The sequence below is a fragment of the Giraffa tippelskirchi genome, chromosome 11, assembly GCF_054371585.1.
Source record: "Giraffa tippelskirchi isolate mGirTip1 chromosome 11, T2T-mGirTip1v1.2.pri, whole genome shotgun sequence".
NCBI lineage: Eukaryota > Metazoa > Chordata > Mammalia > Artiodactyla > Giraffidae > Giraffa > Giraffa tippelskirchi.
The window spans coordinates 106,519,729-106,540,915 of record NC_137285.1 but is presented as its reverse complement, the minus strand read 5'-3'; the positions used below and the strand labels follow the sequence as shown (position 1 = coordinate 106,540,915).

Genomic DNA, 21,187 nt, shown 5'->3' with positions numbered 1-21,187 from the left:
CTCTAGGGAGACTAACCAAATAACAAGCAAATTGGCATTTCAACCACAGTAATAGCCCACTTTTCTAATTATGACACTGATACGCTGCACAGACCTAGGAAGGGCAGAGCCAGAAAAAGTGGAATTAGTTCCTCGGTCCTGCCTTTCGTTGGGCACACTGCATCAATTAAAACTACAAAACGTATTTTAAAATAAAAAGAAAGACCTCCCTGTGTGGGCATCCGTTCTGGTTTGTAATCTCTGTGATGACCTCCATGCTTGGGGATTAAGGACTCCATGGGGTTGCAGCAATCAGCCCCTTGTGGTCCTGGTTATTACTGCTTGAATAAATACACGGCTGCCACAGGGTCTTCATCAACATCATGAAAACTGGGGTCTCCACAAATTGAGTAATTGCTAGTGGCTTTTTGTTCTCTTTCTTTTGTCAGTGCCCTGTCCTGATATCCAGGTGGATGGGGACAGGAATCATTTGCATAGGTTAAACGAACCAAACCGAACCATAGAGATCCATGTTCTCTTGCATTCCAAGCAGGAGTGTGGTGGGGGGAGGGGGGTTGTGTTAAAGGAGCATTTGGGCAATTACTGTAACTTTCCATCCAGGTTTCACTAAAGAAGTCACCCAGCCTACTCTAGCTGCCTGGCTAGACAGTGCCTGTGGACACACCAATCAATTTAGGGGTTTCTCTGAGAATGAAGCCACAGCTCTTTGGCAAACAGAATGAGTGGGTGGGGTGAGGATTATTAATCAAAGACTGTAGTGAATTATGGGTTTGTATGTTGTGTTTACATTGACTCCAGGGCATGGCCATGTGGCTACCACTGTTTCAAGCCAGGTCCATGAGAAACTAAATTTACCTCTGGTCCCAGTTACTTCTGAGATTGGATGTACATGTGCGTGTGTGCATGTGTGTGTATAAGGGAACTAAGAACCTAAATTTACATTAAGATACCTAGCAGATAGATGTGTCAAAGAGAAAGCTTAGCTCTCGTACAAACAGACTTTAGCTTCATGAACAATTTTACAAGGTAACTGCAAGGCAGGAAGAGCCATGCATGTCTTTGGTACCAACAGCAAACAGCAGAACCAGTAGATCTGGGAAGGTCTTCCCCAGGATGAAGCATCTCCAGCTTCCCCATCTCCCCATGGAGGGTGGAGAGGGTCTCACCTTGACTTTTCCATAGCTTCCTTTGGGGATGAGAATCTTGTAGCCATTCACCTCCACTGAGAGCTCCTTCACCCAGGAGACGGCTGAGCCCCCCCGGTGCTCATTCTTCGCCTCCACGCTGAAGAAGGGGAGGCTGGAAGTCTGCAAACACTGTCGGGCCAATAAGTAGGCACAAGAGCCTTGGAAGTGGAAGAGGAAGCCATCAAACGTGTGGTAGTGCGGCTCCCCGAACACCACACACGTGCTGGTCTCCACTGGGCTGCAGTAGAAGAATTTGCCTTTGGGTTCGCACACCTCATAGGGGCTGCAGGAGGCATCCTGGCAGTAGATCTCATTGTTGAAATCCAGACAGCGGCACTTGATGGTGCAGTTCAGGTCATCCCAGAATACCTCCCCTCGCCGAAGGAACTGTCCTGGGGAGTAAGGACAGCAGAACTAATAGTTATTGAGCATTTACCGGGCATCGGGCTGAAAGCTTTACTTGACTTATACCATTTAACCCACAACAGAAACCCCTGTTAGATACGAAGTGCTGCCTTCTGTTGTCAAGTGAGGAAACTGAGGCTGAAGAGAAGTTAGATGATTCATCTCAATCACTCAGCAGCTCAATGGTGAAGCTGGGATTCCAAGCCGAGTGTGTGTGAACCCAGCCTAAGCTCTTGGCAACACTGTCTCCGCCGCTGGTGAGCACACTCTCATTCAAGGGAAAGACACATTGTCTCCCTCCATGGGAAAGGCCAGGACACACAGCCGCCCTTGCCTTCCTTTCGACATTAAGAGGAAGGGTATTCAGAATGAAGGCCCAGCCCCCTCAGGTAACTTGGCAACACTGTTGGCTCATGTGCTAATGTGTTCTTTCATTCACTCATCCGCTCATTCGAGAAACTTAGTATGAAACGGAGCAGAACCCTATGTTCCTTGCCCCCAGTCCACCATGACTGCTGCCTGCCTTTTGTCTGTGGAACACTTCAGTCAAAGAAGGAGCTTAATCAGAGAAGTGAGAAATGTGGGAACAAGGGAAAACAGTCAAAGGAGACTAAATAATAATAATGTAGCCATTCAACCCAATCAGGGACCTTTAGTTCTTTCTCAAGGGCTATAGATAATATTCTGAGCCATATCCTGTGAGTTGTCTTATAGATACTAAAACAGCAGGTGGAAAAGTTAACTACATGATGACCAGATTGTACCAAGGACATGAGTTGCGACAATTCCAAGAACTGACCACAAAAAATGGGAACAAATGGAGCCTGGAACTGAAGATTAACTAAGATTAAAACCATCAAAATGATGCTGGTCAGACCACTGATGACCAATTTGAAGATGACTGTTAGGATGACTGTGCTGCTTCTGCATGTAACCCCCCAGCCCGACTCTGTCTCTAAGAGCTCTCACACCCTGCTTGTCGGCAGCAGGGAGTGGGGGAATCAGCCTTTGGACAGATGTCTGCCACCCTCCACCCTCCCCCACCCCAGTTGCTGGCATCTGAAATAAAGCAAACTTTCCTTTCTACCAACCCGGCCTGTCTATTGGCTTTTGAGTGGTGAGCAGGCAGACCCACATACACATACCTTTTGGTAACAAGTAGGTGCCAGAAAAGAATTAGGAGTCAGACCCACAAAATTAAATCCCAGGCTCCCTGGGAAGATGCTGGAAAAGGCTGACCTCTGACTTGGCAACATCGTGGGCTCACAAATCTTGCAGACACTACTCAGACAGAACTTAACCTACATGAGTTAACTTCTCCCCTCAGCTTTTTGCTCCATGCTCAGTCATGTACCTCTCTTTGCAACCCGTGGACCTTAGCCCACCAGGCTCCTCTGTCCATGGATTTCCAAGACTGGAGTGGGTTGCCGTTTCCTTCTCCAGAAGATCTTCCTGACCCACCCTAGGCCCTGTCTAAGTCTAGCCCTTCTCACTCTTTATTCACTGGACAGAACTTCTTGACAAAATCTGGGTCAGGAGGAAAATGAGGCGGAGAGGGGACTGGTTCTAAGCAATGTGCTAATTTTTTTCCTAGTTTCTTAAAAAAATTAATAAACTATTTTCAGAGCAGTTTTAAGTTCACAGAAAAATTGAGTGCAAAACCGAGAGTTTCCATATACTTCCTGTCGTGATACAACTGAGATGTGCTAATTTTTAAAATACTTACTTCTCTTTATTTGGAAGGTGCTCAGTCTTTAAAACCATTTCCCTAAATGAATGATTTCCCCCCACCAAAACCCTTGAAATCTGCCAGTTCTTCATATCAACCTTCAATGGACATGGGAGCACCTCTGGGCTGGGGGTTGTGATCCAGTCCTTGGTCAGGGGTCTGAGTCAAGAGAACCGAGCAGTGGTCACAAGTCTGCCATCAACTGCCAAGACCGCCGACCTAACTTCCTCCTGTCTCAGTGCTCCACCCTGGAGAAAGTGGACAAGGCTATTTTCTCATCCCTGCCTCCTGGGGAACAGAGACACTAGAAAAAGCTGGCACAGGTTGATAAGGTAGAAGCATCTGTACATTGAGAATGTCTGAAAAGGAAAATATCAAAGATGCAATGTTAAGAAGTATAAACAATATCATACGCCAGGAATAACTATAGTTTGAAACTGTAGTTGGAAAAGATTTCTCAAATTTTTATAAAACTGAATACTTGAAGACTTCCCTGGTGGTTCCATGCTAAGTCACTTCAGTCATGTCTGACTATGTGTGACCCTATGGACTGTAGCCTACCAGGCTCCTCTGTCCATGGGATTCTCCAGGCAAGAATACTGGAATGGGTTGCCATGCCCTCCTCCAGGGGATCTTCCCAACCCAGGGATTTAACCCTTGTCTCTTACGTCTCCTGCATTGGGAGGCAGGTTCTTTACCACTAGTGCCACCTGGGAAGCCCCTGGTGGTTCAGTGGTTAAGAATCCATCTTCAAATGCAGGGGACATGGATTCAACCCCTGGTTGGTGAACTGAGATCCCACATGCCGCAGAGCAACTGAGCCCATGCAGCTCAACTACAGAGAAGGTCGTAAACTGCAACGGAAGATCCCACATTCTGCAACTGAGACCTGACTCTGTCCAAAATAAATAAATAAAATTAAAAAACCCCGAATACCTAATACAGAGCACAAGGCTGCTAGGTGAGCCGAAGCAGGAGGCAGGGCTGCCCCGGTGACAGTCCTTTCAGTATCTGCCCAACAGGAACAATTAGGTCTCAGCGGGCAGTTCTGTTTCATACCTGTTGGGAATAGGGCCCCCGAATGAGATAATAGACGTATTCACATTCCCAGTAGGTCATATGCATCAGCCTTGAAGACAGGCCCTTCCAACCTCAGCGCTCTTTGGCACTAACCCAGGCTGCATATATTGTAACAGCCTCCACTCGGTATAATTTCCAGTTTCTGCTTTCTCAGCCTTCCAATAAATGAGGGGGAAATGCCTTTGAATAGAGGAGGTTTGGACCAAAAGTTAGACTCTCTGAGATAATTTTGTTTGCAAAATGATGATATAATAAACCCACTCTATGCAACACTTCCCCTGTTATCACCCAGGCCAAATCCCCATCTCATTAGATTGATATATGTCTAGTGGCACATTAAAATGCACAGCAGTCTGTGGTTGGAGATTGGATTTGTCCTGTAGATGAAACCCACAGCCATCACTCAGTGGGAGAAAGAATGAAGTCAAAGTGAGGACTTTGTGCACGGCTGGCATCTGGCCAACCCCATAGCTCTGTGAGTCTGTAGTTTTCCATTATCACAGCATTTCACTCCTGGGACCCGAGGAGAGGCTGTCACCCGGCCCTTAGGCAGCATGGCCACAGCCAGTCAGCTTTGTGACACTTGGACAAAGGGGAGAGGCATTGGGTAGGTCCCCAGGCCGGGCCACAAAGGGGAGAGAGAGAATGGGGCAGTGGTTTGGTGTCTTTTACAGACCTCAGATGAAGCTGTGTTTACACTGTGTAAGGGAGGAGAGCGCAGTCTTTGAAATCCTAGTGAGCTTTGGAGCTAGGTTCTTTTCTGTCCAGTTTAATACTGGCTTAGCTCTAAGCATTTATTTGCTATTCAGAACATGGAGGACTTGACAGAGTCCACACAGGCAACGATGCCCAGGCTGGCCACCTTCACCAACGACCTTCCCTCAGAGCAAAGGCAGAGGTTTGATAAGTGTGACTGCAGCACAGGGGATGGGGGCAGAGGGGGCAGAGGGTGTGGGCATTTCAGGCCAGGTGAATACGAAAATGAAAGTACAAGTCGCTCAGTCGTGTCCGACTCTTTGCAACCCCATGGACTATACAGCCCATGGGATTCTCCAGGCCAGAATCCTGGAGTGGGTAGCCATTCCCTTCTCCAGGGGAACTTCCCAACCCAGGGATCAAACCCAGGTCTCCCACATTACAGGAGGATTCTTTACCATCAGAGCTACAAGGGAAGCCCAAGAATCCTGGAGTGGGTAGCCTATCCCTTCTCCAGGGGATCTTCCCAATCCAGGGATCGAACCGGGGTCTCCTGCATTGCAGGCAGATTCTTTACAAGCTGAGCTACCAGGGAAGGTGAATATGGCTCTTCTGATTATTACACAGATTGAAACCCCCAGGGCTGCCAAGGGAGAAGGCAATGGCAACCCACTCCAGTACTCTTGCCTGGAAAATCCCATGGACAGAGGAGCCTGGTAGGCTGCAGTCCATAGGGTCGCAAAGAGTTGTACATGACTGAGCAACTTCACTTTCACTTTTCACTTTCATGCATTGAAAAAGGAGATGGCAACCCACTCCACTGTTCTTGCCTGGAGAATCCCAGGGACAGGGGAGCCTGGTGGGCTGCTGTCTATGGGGTCACACAGAGTTGGACACGACTGAAGCGGCTTAGCAGCAGCAGCAGCAAGGCTGCCAAAACACACAGGTCTCTGGGCCATGCTTTCAATGGAAGGACGGAAAGAGATCTCCTGAAAGCTTCATCCCAAACCATAACTTTCTTATGCATCTGGACACATTTCCCCAGGTCATCTGCGCTTACACAGCACCCTGCACTTGGCGTCCCTCATCACAGGTTTTGCACAGTTTCATCACTGAGTCCACAGCTGTCTTCTCTACTGTGGTAGGGTCAGAGGAGTCCAGAGCAACTTCATCTTCAGCACCTAAGAGAATGGCTAGCATCTCATTTGGAAGGATGTAGTGGTTGGATGGCCGAATGGATGGATGGGTAGTTGGGTGGATAGGTAAGTGGGTGAGTGGATGGGTGGATAGATGGACAGGGAGATGAATGGCTGATTTACTAATTCTGGTTGCTATAGCTTCCACTTCTAGAAGCAGAAATATGAACAGAAATCCTGTTTTCTGAATACTTTTAGACATATAAAAGGCAGGAATCTATAAACCAGGACGTTCCTGTGAGAGTCCTGGGCTGTTTTGCACATTCAAAGAGGTTTTGATATTTCAGAGAAGGCTCCAAACTTCGGATGTCAATGTAAAGGAAACCCACAGAGGTTCACTTATAGCTTGTTGACATAGATGTAAAGCTAGCTTTGATTCTCCCTAAAATCCTGCGTGTTTTGCCACTGCTTCAAGGATTTTAGGAGAAGCTGCCCTAAAGACTATGACATTTTTTCCCCTTTGTTTCTAATCATACTAGGAAGCACTGATTTACTCTCATAGAGACTTGGCGATGCTTCAAGTTCGCCCACTCCCATGGATTTACAAAGTGCAGATGGCAGAGCAGGAGTAAAGATGAGAAGGAAAATTTAAAGGGGGAAATGGCAACAACAACAACAACAACAAAAATAATGTTAAACAGGAGGGCTCCCTTCTGTCCCTCTGGCTGAGAAATCATTCAGGAGCCTCAGAACTTCGCAGTAGTTCCCAGTGGGGAGCTGTGTTCACACCCCAGGCAAAGACCTCAGAAATGGCAGTGTGGCCAATGCAGGCTTCAGCTCCCGGAGTGATGAATGCGCATGCTAAAATTACCTTGATCTCCATTATCCAGCCGAGCGGTGTCAAAAGAGTAAGGCATCAGCAATGAGTCCGCCCCGAGGCTTAAAAGCCTGCCTGTCAGTCTAAACTAAACAAACCCTGCTCTGCCTCAGAGAAGAGGAAATGCCTTTACCTCTGGAGGTGCAGCCATTGGCTGGGTCAATTTCCTTCCCGTCAACTTTAAATGCCCAGCGACCTGGCACGTTGACGTTTGTTGTCTCTTGGATGTTCACAATATCAGGGGTTCTTGACCCCGGCAGGCTGAAGAAATTGGTGAGGTTTCCACCATTAAATCCCGCCTAGAGCACAAAAGAAAGAGCAGACTTTTGAGCAGACACACCATCCCCATTTGGTCTACATACCCAACGTCTTATGCTCAGAGCCCAGCACAACCTGAAATCAAGAGACAAACTTTTAACTTTTCCTGGACCCCATGGAGCCACCATTCCAGGTGACAAAGGCCCTCTAGTTCATGCCACTACCTGGATCAAGGTAGCAAAGATAGGCGAGAGTAGTCCCTCAGTGCACCTGCTAGACCAGACGTACTTCTCCAATTCAAAGCAAGATCCCCGCCCCCCGCCCCAGGATGCTGAGAGCATAGGCAGAGAGTGCAGTGCTTCAGAAACAGGTAGAGAATGACCCAGAGTACCACCTACCTGCGCCATCACTCCCCCAAGACCCGTCAGGGGATCGCCACCACTTGCAGTCCCAGTGGTCCAGTTGATCTCATAATAATTGAAGAGCGTGAATGTGTAGGAGCCATCAGATACCAGGACGGCCTGGAAGGTGTTCACCTACAGGATGAGAATGGGTGGGTGCAGGGGTCTCATTACTCGCATTCCCCATCATCTCCCCAGTAGCAGCTTCCTTTACCCTGCCCTCTCCCCACCCACAAGCTGCCCAGAGCTGCTCCCAGGCCACCTCTTGCTCTGCCTTCTCTCCGAATATGTTCTCGCCTCCAGTGGGAAAAGCAAGATATGTGGGGTTGTGCATCCAGAAGAGAAATTGCCTGAGAATTACCTAGAGGCTGACTCAGCGCCCCTCTTAACATCTCTGAGTGGTACCAGAAGGGAAAGTCAGAGGCCGGCTCAGTGTGTGATAATCCTGAGTACCTATAGATGGCAGCATGAGAATAAACTATAGGAAGCCGTCAGGTCGGGGAGAGGGCTGTGAGCACCTGTTCCCAGAACTGTGGGGTGGGATGGGGGAGGGGGAGCGGGGCACACAAATGCCAGTCGGTGTGACTCCAGCGGTGGCGTGGGCCCTGCTCTCTGGCTTCCTGGAAAACACGGCTAACTTTGGTGAGATGTCTTCCCCTCTCTTAGGTGAAGCTTGGAAAGTGATTTTTTAAAAGCACATTGTGGGGAGAAATTGCTCCTCTAATGGAGCATTCATGCATCACTTTATATCTGCAAAATTCTCTCCGCGCCCCCCTCCCATCTCTACCTCAACCAATGTTAAGATGGGCAATTTTTTTTGCCCATTCACATCCTGGGAGCTAAGAAAACTGAGGGCTGGGACTTCCCTTGTGGTCCAGTGGCTAAGAATCCACCTTCCAATGCAGGGGACCCGGGTTCGGTCCCCGGTTGGGGAACTAAGATCCCACATGTCGCGGGGCAACTAAGCCCTGGAGCTACAATTACTGAGCCTGTGCATGGGGCAATGAAGACCCAGTGCAGCCAAAATATTTTTTTTTTTTTTAAAGAAGGAAAACTGAGGGCTAAGGGAAACAAATTGCTGGACATGCCACAGTGATCCAACAACAGAAAATGGGACTGGAGCCAGAGCTCCCAGTCTGATCTCTGAATGCACTGTCATTACACACTGTCCTAATTTTCAACTTTTAAGGACAGAGATGTTATACAAATTCAAACCAGCCCTGCAAACAGTTTCCAGAAAGGAGCTGTAGCAAACTCTTTTCCTTTGCTAATCCCTACCCCTTGATGCGTGTTTTCAGGAAATTCAAGTAAAACTAGAGTTAAAAGGAGAGATCGCTTTGACCTTTCCTGTTCAAACCCAGCATTTTCCCAGCTGCCTGATACCATCCTGGTTAACATTCTGTCAGATGCAGAGGAACACCCACATCCTTATCCTGTGTAATCAAACTGGGCTAGAGGATCTTGGAAGCCCCACATCTCCCATCCTAGACAGTCCCAGGGAGGGAGGAGAGGTGCAAGTAAAGAAAAGCCCTTTTTGTAACCGAGAACTTTCTCCTCGAGCTCTGTGCTTGCCACGGCCGATGGCGTTTATGATAGAGCCACCCGGGTATGTGCCTCCTTCTCCAGCCTCGCGCAACAAAAGAGCAAAGTGGGACACAGAGGGGACCAAGCAGTCAGCCTCATGGCCGCTGTGGGATCAGGTTCAAGAGACAGGCATAAAATCAAGGTCATGCAAGGACCAAGGCTACACCCTCCTTCTGACCAGGATGCTCCTTCAAGATGTGAATTCCTTCTGAAATGAATTTGGAAATATCTTTGATCCAAGCAGGTCTTGAAAGCAAAGCATGTCTGACCCCAGAAGTCAGCTCATAATCAACTAATCATCCTTAAGAATGTTCCAAAAGCTGGCTCACCCTCAGGCACTTTCTCACTTACTTTCACACACACCGCTCCCCTCAACACACACACATAGGCAATTCTACAACCTGAGTTTAAGACTCCTCTGGATCTGTTTTTGTAAAGCCATGTTTTCAATTCCTGAAAATCCTTTTGGGCTATTTCGTGCTTGTGCTAAGTTGCTTCAGTCGTGTCTGACTCTTTGTGACCCCATGGACTGTAGCCCACCTCTGTCCATGGGATTTTCCAGGCAAGAATGCTGGAGTGGGGTGACATTTCCTCCTCCAGGGGATGTTCCTGACCCAGGAATTGAGCCTGCACCTCCTGCATCGGCAGGAGATTCTTTACCACTGAGTCACCAGGGAAGCCCCTGTGATACTTCAGAGGACTTTTAACGCTACATGGTGGGGGCAACAGAGGAAAGAGGTTAGGATTCAGAGATAGGAGACTTGGCTTGCACCCTGCTCTGCCTCATATAAGGTTCAAATCCCTTTTCTTGACCCTTGGGCAAGTCACTTAACCTCTCTGGGCCTGTTCCCTCACCTTTAAAGTAGAAGGCGAGCTTCCACGGGTCAATGATTTGCAGAGATAGGGCTAAATGATTTGCAGACATAGCATAATACAGCCGGGGTTCATGGTCAGCCTCAATAAATATTAGTTTTCCTTCCTTAAAGTAAACAGTTCCCCATCCTTTGACTTTCTATTGGACTTCTAAAAGATCTCTCATGCCCTGTGTTTAATTGGCCTGTTGATATGTGTTCTTCTAAAGAAGGGGAGGCCTGGGATAAGGGTAAACAGGAGAGGGGGCAGATTTCAAATACAAGGATAGATAGACATTCCTGCAGCTCTGGAGGATTTTTATCATCTTTCTCTCCCAGGAGCTCAAAGCACTTAGATGTTACCTCATTCATCCTCATGGAAAGAATCCTCACCTAGTCTAGAAATTTGCTCCAAAGTACAAACCAGAAAGTATCTAAATTATCTTGCCATTTTTACTGCCAATGGAAGGTTTTTGTTTTTTGTTTTTTTTTTAAAAAGGTGGTCAGCATTTGATGGGCATTTTTTCTCTTTTTTTTCTCCCACTGACACTAAAATTTATTGATCGCTGGCATCCTGTATTCTAACACTGTAAGGTATGAGACTTAAGGACATAAAACATCACCCGAGGAGTTGTTAGCAATCCATAACATGACAGAGGGAAATGTATGCTTCTTTAGAGGTTATTTCTAGCCAATGCATCCCTGTTTAAACTTGTTTCTTTCTGTGGTCCAGAACATCTTAGCGATACAGTGCATCTCGATGCTGCAGTCAGGAGGTGCAAAGAGACAGGGTGCTCACTGCCTGGCAGCTACAAATTGCAAACACAGCACTTTTTCACCTCCCTCTCTCTCTCTCTCTCTCTCTCTCTCTCTAACTCAGTAGTTTCTGTTCCACCCTTAAACAACTGACTCATCGCCAAAGAAATTGGAAAACAGATGGAATTGGAAACAATCCTAAGAAAGCAAAGGGCAGATTTTTGAGTGTCTTTGCTTACTGGAAATTACACATCGAAGACCCATCTGCTACTTCAAAGATCTCCATTGCCAAAGTCACCCAAACAAATGGCAAGCTTTTCTGAAAACTCTGTTCTGTCCTTTTATGTAAAAAGTTGATTATCTCTATAATAATGCCAGTGATAATCTTTCTTATTTGACTTTTATTTGATTGCTCATTTGGGATTTCTGAGCAGATGTTGAAACTTTATTCATGAGAACACTTTAACTGCCCACTCCAATTAGCATCAAAGATGAATAATTCTAGCCCCGGTCACAATTTTTTAAAAAAAGGTCATAACATAATAAAATGAGCCAGATCATCTGGCCCAAAACTGGCACCCTATTTTCCTTTTCCTATCAGGTTTTGTGAAAAAAGGGTAAAAAAAGGAAATTAGCTGATGGAGAGAGGCTTTTGCGCCTCTGGTAAGAGAAAGGGACCTTTGGTTTCCTGATTCTTCCCTGATCATAAGGGGTCTCAGTGCCTCCGTCACTCTCCTGCAAAACAGAAATGCTACATACTACAAGGAAGGTGAGGAGGGCTTCTTTACAGACATTTGTAGTGATTCGTGACAGAGATGACACAGCTTCTGAAATATTATTACAGCTGACCAGACTGGTTAGGTGTGATAGCTCCCTCTGTTTCCTAAAAAGTGAGTTGGCAAGACTCCTCAGTTTAACTCAAGGAAACCGACATTCTTCAGCTCTAACAATTAGGCTCCTTCAGAGTAGTGAAGATGGATTAGAATTAGACGTCAGGATATGAAGTGGAAAATGGAAAATACGAATGATTACAGGTGTGGTGCTGCTCCCTCCGTAAAAGGTGACTTCCTCCCAGGTCACAATGAAAACCCAAGTGGCAGAGAAGGTTGCCATGTCTTTGAAGTACTTCCTGATGTCCTTGGTGGCTCTTTTCAAGATGACAGGGTCCATGGTCTCTCTGTAACAGATCTCGCCTCGAATCCCATTGTGCACATCCGCCCAAAAGGGAGCAATGAAGGCCCTCCCATCCGTCAGGGGAAAAGATTCAGGTGTGAACTGGCTCACGAGCACGTTGAAGGAAACAACTCCATTGTTATTGACCTACAAAAATAGGAGAGGTTTTGCACAGTGGATCTGAGACTGTGACAATTTCAGAGTCATAAACCAAAACAGACGTTTGCCTAATCATATGAATGGAAACAAGTTTTAAACTACTGAATTAGAACCTCCAAACAGCAGGTTCCATTGCTCAACTAGGAGGTTCGTTTGCTTCCAGACAAACTCATCAGTTTCTTTTCACTTTCAATTTGTAGTCAGCTTTATTTCTTAAATAATCAGCCTCATTTTCATATTCTCTATCCTGTCTTTGTTTACACTTATCAAACGCTACTGGATTATGTGTGTATATGTGTATGTGTTGAGTTAGGCAGTGGCTTATGTGGACAATAAAGAAGGTCTAGAGTTACAGATGGAAAATAGAAAAAAACAACGTGGAAGCAAAAAGTTAAATTAAAAAATTAAGGAACTCTGTATTAGACCTTGATCCCTATTATACGATGAGAGAGGAGTGTCAGTAAAAGATAGATCAAATACTCCATCATCAAACTCAGATCTCAGATGAATCACATCCCACTCTGAAACATTTAAAGGATTTCTATTGATGTCACAACCACTCTGTACCCAGAAAAGAGACAAGGTAATAATCTACTGATGAGCCCAATTCCATTATAGCTCTTGTAGTCTGGGGACTTCTTTGTGTAATCTCTGCACAAAATGGAGACATGAAAGCTTTACATTGTATATGTAAATGACTATCTTACAATGATTTCTTCATGATTTGTAAATGGTTTAGTAAGCTTACTAAATTACTAAACCTTACTGCAAGTAACAAGCCAATATGCATACTCATAAACAGGATCTGTAAAAAATTTGCCTCTGTCTGTGTCTGCAGCTCAATAAGCTGGTTCATGAAGCTCATTTAACTCAAGGGCTTGCACAGTTTCAACAGCAGGAATGTCAGTGATGGGAATCCTTCCAATTCCTCAATATAGAAATATTCTATTGTTAGGTTCATATTAATTAGAAATATTATGGACATTAATGGTGACCCAGATCCCAGAGGTTAGTTATCAGTATCTGAGCCACGGGTACGTCAACCTATTGTGGAAGCAAGGGTGTGTGGTTTGAAAAAGAAGCTGGAGACCTAACTACAAAGACATTGAGAGTCAACTGTCTGCAAGTCAGCAAAAACCCAGAATCTTGAGCAAGACTACATGACTCTGGAAACTCAGGGAACAATTTGCCCTCAAATAAGTCTGCCCCAAATTAAGGACCCTCCTTCTGCAAAAGCAAGAATTCTTCAGAATCCATGTCACACAATACAGTGAAGGAGAAAGAGGAGCTTAACTAAATACACATGTTTTGGCTAGTGGTCTAGGAGACCAAGGCTTCCAGAATGGAAGCCCTGAGAATACCTCTCATCTCCAAAATCAGGTCAATGTATTCAGAAACTTACCATCACCTGTTACAGACCAAGGAGGCTGTACAGTAAGTAGAGCATAAAGGGCATTTCAAGATGCCAGAGCAATGTGTTTTCTCGGAAATAATGGTGTAATTATAACACACAAACTAGCAGAGGAAGTTTATGATGACTCAGATGTGTTTCGATTATCTTCTATAGTTAAAGGCAGTGGTTCTCAAACTTTTGTGGGCATCAGAATCCCCTGGAGGGCTAGTTAAAACACAGATTGCTGCCCCCCTCCCAGATTCCATAGGTCTGGGGTGGGGCCTGATAAGTGACATTTCTAGCAAGTGCCCAGGTGGTGCTAATGCTGCAAGTTCAAGGACCATGGGTGATGTAATGGAAGAGGAAACTGTTTTCCAGTGGGACTTAGCCCTGAGCTATCAATAATAAAACAGAGAAGACAGAGGTCCCAGACACAGAGATGACCAGAGATGGAGGTGTTCAGAGTTTGACTTCTTCCTCCAGGGCAGAACATAGGAAAAATTGGAATGTAATATAATCTACATTTTCTTCATCAATTCTTTAAAGCCAAAGATAAAGACAGGTTTGATTGCTCTGAACCTTTTCGTCAATGTGCAGTAGTCTCACTAGCAGCAATTCCAATAGTAAAAAAATAAAAAATAACCTGAGAACGCAGGAGCCCAGGAGAGCTCTGACAGTAAATGATACCATTTCTTCATGCAGCTTTGACAATGAGACTCTATGGCAGATCTCAGACCCTTTGAGGGTGGCTGGTTCTACAAACAACGTGTAAATAATAGTTGATTACCCCTCTCCTCTGCTCTGACTCTGCTCCAAATTGGTAGGAAGTCTAAGAAGAGCAGATGCCTAAACTCTTCACACCCCCAGAAGGGAAAGAAAAATGAGATTACTCCTATTGGTGGTTCACTGTATCTTTTTATCTTGTCTAGTGGCAGAAATAATGTTCCTGGCATTGGGGCCTCTGCTTCTCTTCAGTGTTTAATCACCCACACAAGCAATTTATTGCCCTGTATACTCCTCTACTATGAACATTAGCCATTAAATATACCTTTGACTTCCTTAATCATAAAACCTATCAGCTCATGAAATCTCAGAACTCGTCATCTGGGCTGCCAATAAATCCTCCATTCCCAGAGTCCTAGAAAAAGGTATTTAAAAATACTTTTCCTTAATGACAAACAACGGGGGGAGAGTCATAGAGCAACAGCTAAGTTGTTTCTCACTTACATAGACAGTACGGTAAGGAACGCCAAAGAAGAAGATGGGAATGGCTAGCTTAATCTCAGATGAGCTTCCATCGTCCACTTTAGGGGTTTTGGTGTCATTCTGCCAAAATGGATACATGAGTTCCCTAGGCTGAACTGTCAAGAGAGAGGGTGGTTAGGTAGATGGCAGATTCCCCCTCCATTAGGCAAGCTGCTTCCCTCCCACCCAGTAGAGCCAGATTCTTCCAGTAAATCTTACAAATGGCACACATGTTGGATGGGCTTTTCATTTATCCTAAACCTCAGCTGGACACAGTGCATGATCTCTCTGGAAAGAGGAGCATGGAAGGAGCATGGAAGTGATGACGTTTCTCCTTAAGAGAAATCACTTCCTGCTTCATTCTGTATTTTCATACACTTAGGAGACAGCAATGGTTATCACTGGCTGGAAAGTTGTGAAATTTACCCTGCCTGGAGCTCTCAGAGCACTGAGAGGTAGGTGCCTCTGGGCCTGGTGGGGCTTAGTCAGCTTGATCCTTGATCAGAAGGCAGCGTACAGAGAACGTGGCCAGTGGCTCTGAAATTCCCTCCTAGGTCAAGAATTCTACTATCAAGACTTTTCCTGAAAGGAGTCCCCTTCTTCCCACTGCACAATAGGAGAAGATAGCAGATCCCAGAGGAAACAGACGATAGTTGGATCTCGGACAAGGGTGGGAGGAGAGGGTTTGTTGTAAGTGGCCCATGAATGACCTTGATTGAGCTCCAGCCCCACGAGAAGGCTCTCTGCCCAGCTCCTGTTTACAAAGACAGACATGGGATACTCTGGGGCACAGGAGGTTGGGCCTCTGTGAGCTCTTTGGAGAGGAGGCTCGGGGATCCGACTTAGCACCCTGGTCAAAGGTGAGAGTCATCACACAGACACATACACCTCACCTCCTGCAACCCTGTCATCACCTCTCTTGGCAACTTCGCTTATTTCTCAAAAGTTTCTCATCCAAACTCTTGCAAAGGGTGGTCCAGTTCATAGAAATTAGACAGCTTCTCTAGGGTCTTCATTACCAGTGATCAGGTCCAATGGCTTGTGTGAACTAATCTACATCCAGGATTACATTACATTAATTAATTACATTCCACTAATACTTTTTCTCTGCCTGTGTCCTTTCTCTTCTTGGATGAAAATAGAGCAATAGGACATCATCTTTTCTTCCATGTTCTAAACATGTGTGTTAGTTTCTAGGGACAGCAGTGCATCCATTTGGGGCTTCTGCTGACAGTTCATGAGGTACCTGATTGCCACAGTCCAGAGGCTGACTCCCCATCCTCAGGTTGGGTGGAGGGGGGCCCTCCTTGGAAAAGTCCCTGCTCTATGTTGATAGAGCTGATAGGCTGGTGATGCAATTGCCAAGGGTTGCCCTGCTCCTCTGGGAGTCTTTTAGTGAGCAGATAGCAGTTCATGGAAGAGAGCAACAGAGTGACCAGAAAGCCACTCAGCAGGGCCAGGTGCCAGCTTCTCTCCTCCTGAAGAAGGGAATTCCAGGAGGTCTGCCTGGAGGAAGAGCTCCTCTGTTGCCAAGGGTTAATATCAGAGGAAAGCGGGGAAAAGGAGTCTGGTCTTTAGTGAACAAGCCAGCCTGAAGAAGTCTCTGCAAAGCTAGCCAAAGGGAGGAGCTTTCAGAGGTGCTATAATTAATTTCATCACAGGGGCTCTCGGCTCACGTGCTTTATTTAGTGTCACAATCAGTAGACAAGAAAAGATTCTTCTCTAACAGTCATAATTACATAGATGTTACAAACTCCAAATTCCTAGAAGGGAGGAATTTTTTAAAAAATTTCTTTGTGATCCTTATCATAGTATTCTATACAGGTACTTATTAAATTTGAAGGGTAATGAGCTTTCTCAAATTAATAATAATAATAAATCAAATCTTGCTATGGATTTATCCTTCGTGGGGAACTTCTTACGAGTGATGCCCAAGTGTAAATAGGGGCCTGATTCACGCTGAATTGTAATCATTTGAATGGAAAGATTAATTTGTATTCAGGGCGGCACTGGCTGATCTGCCAAGGAAATGGAAACTCCTCATCCCTCTTGGAGGAGACAGAAAACGATGGTCAGAGAGACTCTAACTTCTCTCTCTGCTCCAAAGGCAATGCAAATTTGCAAGAGTTCTTTCTTCATGAGTGATCCTAACTAGTTCATGATTTTGGACAGGAAAAGAATGGACAATCAAAAATTTTCAATATAAGAATACAAAGAATCAGGATATCTAATATTGCAAGTATGTAGCAAATACTTGTTGAATGAAAAAAAAAAGATGTTTAATGAAAGATAAAAGAGAGTAGGTTTAAACTACAGTAATTTCCACTTCAGAAGTCATTACCATGATAAAAATATGACTTGTTAACAGCATGGCTTATCGATAGCATCAGAGTTAATAAAAGAAAACTCCTTATTCATGCTGATCTTAAGCAGGGAATTTACAGTAACATAACTATGTTTCCAGAAGTTTTTTTCCCCAAAAAAATAAGACATACTTTATTAGCGCAGCAGTAGGTGAGGGGCAGAGGGACTCATTATTGTGGGGTTTCACACCGTGGCCTGCCCGATACAGCTGCTTCAATTTATTCAACCCTAGAAAAATGGTAGGGCTCCACACGCCTCAAACATCTGTTCCCTCAGACTGTGATCATGTGTCCGTTCAACTAAACAAACAAAACCAAGAAAGATGCTCTAGAATTTTAGTCAGGAAAGTTTCAATAATAATAATAATAACATAAACTTTCCTACCTTTCTTGTCTAAAATTCAAAAACTGTAGAAAGAAATCCATGCAATCTTTTACCTACCCCAGGCAGTCTACATAGAGAAAAAAGAAATCACAGAGGGGAATAATTTTCTTATTCCACTTGCAGTTTTAGATTTTTGGCCATTGTAAATGGTCACTGAGACTCAAGTCACTGACAGTAATGTCATTGAACCTTCCTGATTTTGGCTTAAATAAGTGTATTTTTTTTTTTAAGTTTGTGCCACCAGTTCAGTGCCTTCATTGGAATCAGTCATCAGGGACAGGGTGCATATGCACCAACCCTGTATACTTTCAATGAAAATGATTTGCATTATCTTAAAGACCAACTCCATTTACAAGGGGCAACCCGGTGTACGCAAATTGTGTTCGAAATGAAATAAGAAAAAGTAGGGATGTAAGTGAACATCATTCAAAGTTAATATATTTTGCCCTTGACAACAGAATTTAATTTACATTTTTCTTGTTATAACAGTAGACACATGTATACCTGCCCTGACAATCATGGCTCCAACAAAAGCGTCTCTTTATAAATTCAGGAGAGTGCTAATCACGAGCTTTATGGAATTTTGTAGTACTCACCTTGGTGCCATACAACTGCGAAGATGGAAGAGACCCAAATTCTAAGTAATGATGAATAATTCATCCTGGAATTTTAAACAGAAAAAGAAAAAAAATCCCCAGCTTGCCAGAGTAAACAGAACACCAGGTGCATTTGGTGGCAAATCCCAAGACACATCACAAGCATCATAGAGCATTCACATAACAGCATCGACAGTTCTGAGTCAGGCTGGAGTGCCCTAGATGCTGGTGGGGCCTCTTAAATTCAATACTTTGTGGACAAATTAGATTCCCCCATGAGAAGCAGTTTGGAAGTGTAATGAATCACTTAAGTTGTCAGGAAATTATATAGAATCAATGAGCAAACAACCAGTCAAGGAAAGGCATCTCTGCTCCAGCTACTGGAGCCCTGAAAACCAGCACCTCACTCGAAAGACGCCTGGCTTGTCTCTAGAACAGACATCCATCCTCTGTGAGACCAGGCTCTCTAATTTTCACAACAGCTTTCATTCAAGATCCAATAAAAGTCAGTTAAAGCACAGTGTGGTCCTACAGGTAGGAGGATTTAGAGTTTGCTGTCCCCTCCTCTAAGGGCTTCCCAGGTGGCTCAGTGGTAAAGGATCCGCCTGCCAATGCAAGAGACACCACAGACTCGGGTTCAACCCCTGGGTTGGGAAGATCCCCTGGAGGAGAAAATGGCAACCCACTCCAGTATTCTTGCCTGGAAAATTCCATGGACAGAGGAGCCTGACGAGCTACAGTCCATGGGGTTGCAAAGAATCGGACACGACCAAGCATGCACATGCATCCCCTCTTCTAAAGTATGGAGCCAGGCCATCATTTTGAAGTGCTGACCAGAGTCACAGGCAGTATAAGACTCTGTCCACTGGCCATCCAAACGTGAAATAAATAATAGACACATAACAAAAAAAGAATCATGTCAGGATGGCTCCTTGAAATTACAATACAAATAGAATCCAGTACAAAAGCAAGTCATTAGTCGCAGCAAATTAGTTAGAGAAAGAACATCACAAAAGTGAACTTGTTTTCATTTTAGTTACAATCCGTTGAACCGGTGGCTTTACCCTTGGACAGTCTGCACCGCTCCGTAGAGCTAAAATGCAAGCTCCCAGTTATACATACCCCTGGACCGAAGCGAGTGCAGGGGAAACCCTGAAGCTTGCTCCCGGCAGCACTCTTAAAAATAAAAACCCTTCCCTTATTATTGGAAGCTATCACAATTCATCAGCCAAACTTCCAAGGAAAAATCAGTGAACCTCCTCTGTGAGTTTTATTGTAAATCTTCAGCTGTCAAGCACGCACATTGAAATCTCAAGCACATCATAAATATTTGTCAGTTTTGCTGCAAACGTGACTAAGACTTCAGCAGAGATCACACACAGTTTTTAGCAGAAGGAGATGTCAGGCAGGTTTAAGACTGAAGTCCTTAGGGAAACAGTTCAGAGAGCAGGAAGGAGGATTCATTTAAATATTTGTATTTATGAAAAATGTCACTAACCTGTTCGGCAGGGACTGGAGGAAGTGAGTCGGAAATATTAAGCCAGATCTTGGTAAACCCGGAAAAAATTAGGTAAAACAAGAATTCATGTCAGTTCTCCCCCACTTGCTGCCAATTATTTCTGATTCCTGAAATGATGTCTGAATCCCCTACTCTTAAAACCAAAAATTCAGTTAGTCCTGTGCTAGAGTCAGATAAGTGTTGAGTTGCAATCAAGTTTTTTTCCTATTGATTAAGGAAAAGTAAATCTAAAGATCAGTTTCAGGATTGTGTAGAGAGGTTCTTTTCCTGAAAAACTAGACCTTTTTCTCCCCACCTCCCCACTCCCACCCCTTAAAAAAAAGTAGATCCAGATGGAAATGTCAGTTACTTGGAGCTGAAACCTTGGTCCTTTCTGATCAGAATCACTTTGCACTGAAAACAAAAAAGAAACCCCCCCTTCTACCTTTGTACCCAAAAAAAGGGAACTGTATAATGTTACAGAATTAGCATCCACCAGCATGGGATTAAAACTCCAAACAAAGCTGCTGCCTTCAACATTTAAATGAAGTTGGTTTGCTACTAAAGTCTTTTTTTTTTGTCTCTCTGGTTTTGAACAGTTGCCACTGATAGACTCTACTCTGTTTTTTCACAGGTATGCATGAAGTATTTAAAGAAATGCTCTCAAAAGTCTCTAGGTTTTATTCCTGCCATTTTCTTTCTGATTCACCTCAGGGCAAAGGATTAGGCCGGGGGACAGGTAAGCAGCATGAGGCATGATCTTTCACAAGGGAAAAATCAAAGGCTCTGAAAACCTCCACAGATGCCCAGTGAGGGTCCTCGGAGGGTGTGGGGGAGACAGAACCCCTCCTGAGGAAATTCTGCTCTAGGTATTTAAACATCGTGAACAAGGCTAAAACCGTTTCCAGTTCTGTCGATGCAGAATGAGAAACATTGTCTAAGGCAGAAACGAAGTTCATTATCCAAAATTATTAAAGTGAGACTTGTTTTAAAAAAAGGAAATCATTCGAATGTAGCAGGGGAAAACTCTCTGTAAATTAATAGGAATTTAAAAATTGCTCTAAATTTATCTCTGACCAGACATTTAAATGCCAACTGTGTCAAAAGACATAACTCCAGTTTTGAGTACGTTGTCCTAAAACGGACAAAAGGTTTGGGGAACTGATTTTTCAGTCTAAATTAGTCAATATATTTTTTTCCAAAATCCTGTGGTAATTCAGTAGGGTGTTTACCCTACTCTCCATATATATTTACTTTCAGATGTGTCAAATAACTATCTATCTTCCTCCAAAAGACACATATTTATATAACAGAAAGTCTGACTTTGGAGGTGTCTGTTCCAAATAAAATTAAACTCAAATCCAAGACTCACCTTGAAAAGCATTTTCCTTGCCCAGTCTTTATTAAGGTGTTAG

At 44.5% G+C, this 21,187-nt stretch overlaps 1 protein-coding gene across 1 annotated transcript in view; it reads right to left on the bottom strand.

The window, feature by feature from the left end:
* Positions 1-18,338, bottom strand: part of TECTA (tectorin alpha) — an 81,851-nt gene extending 63,513 nt beyond the window's left edge. The window contains 6 exon segments of the mRNA XM_081541620.1: positions 1,167-1,579; positions 7,244-7,409; positions 7,767-7,904; positions 11,993-12,280; positions 14,913-15,046; positions 18,275-18,338. Of these exon segments, the coding sequence (XP_081397746.1) occupies positions 1,167-1,579; positions 7,244-7,409; positions 7,767-7,904; positions 11,993-12,280; positions 14,913-15,046; positions 18,275-18,338 (1,203 nt within the window).
* Positions 18,339-21,187: the final 2,849 nt, after the last annotated feature.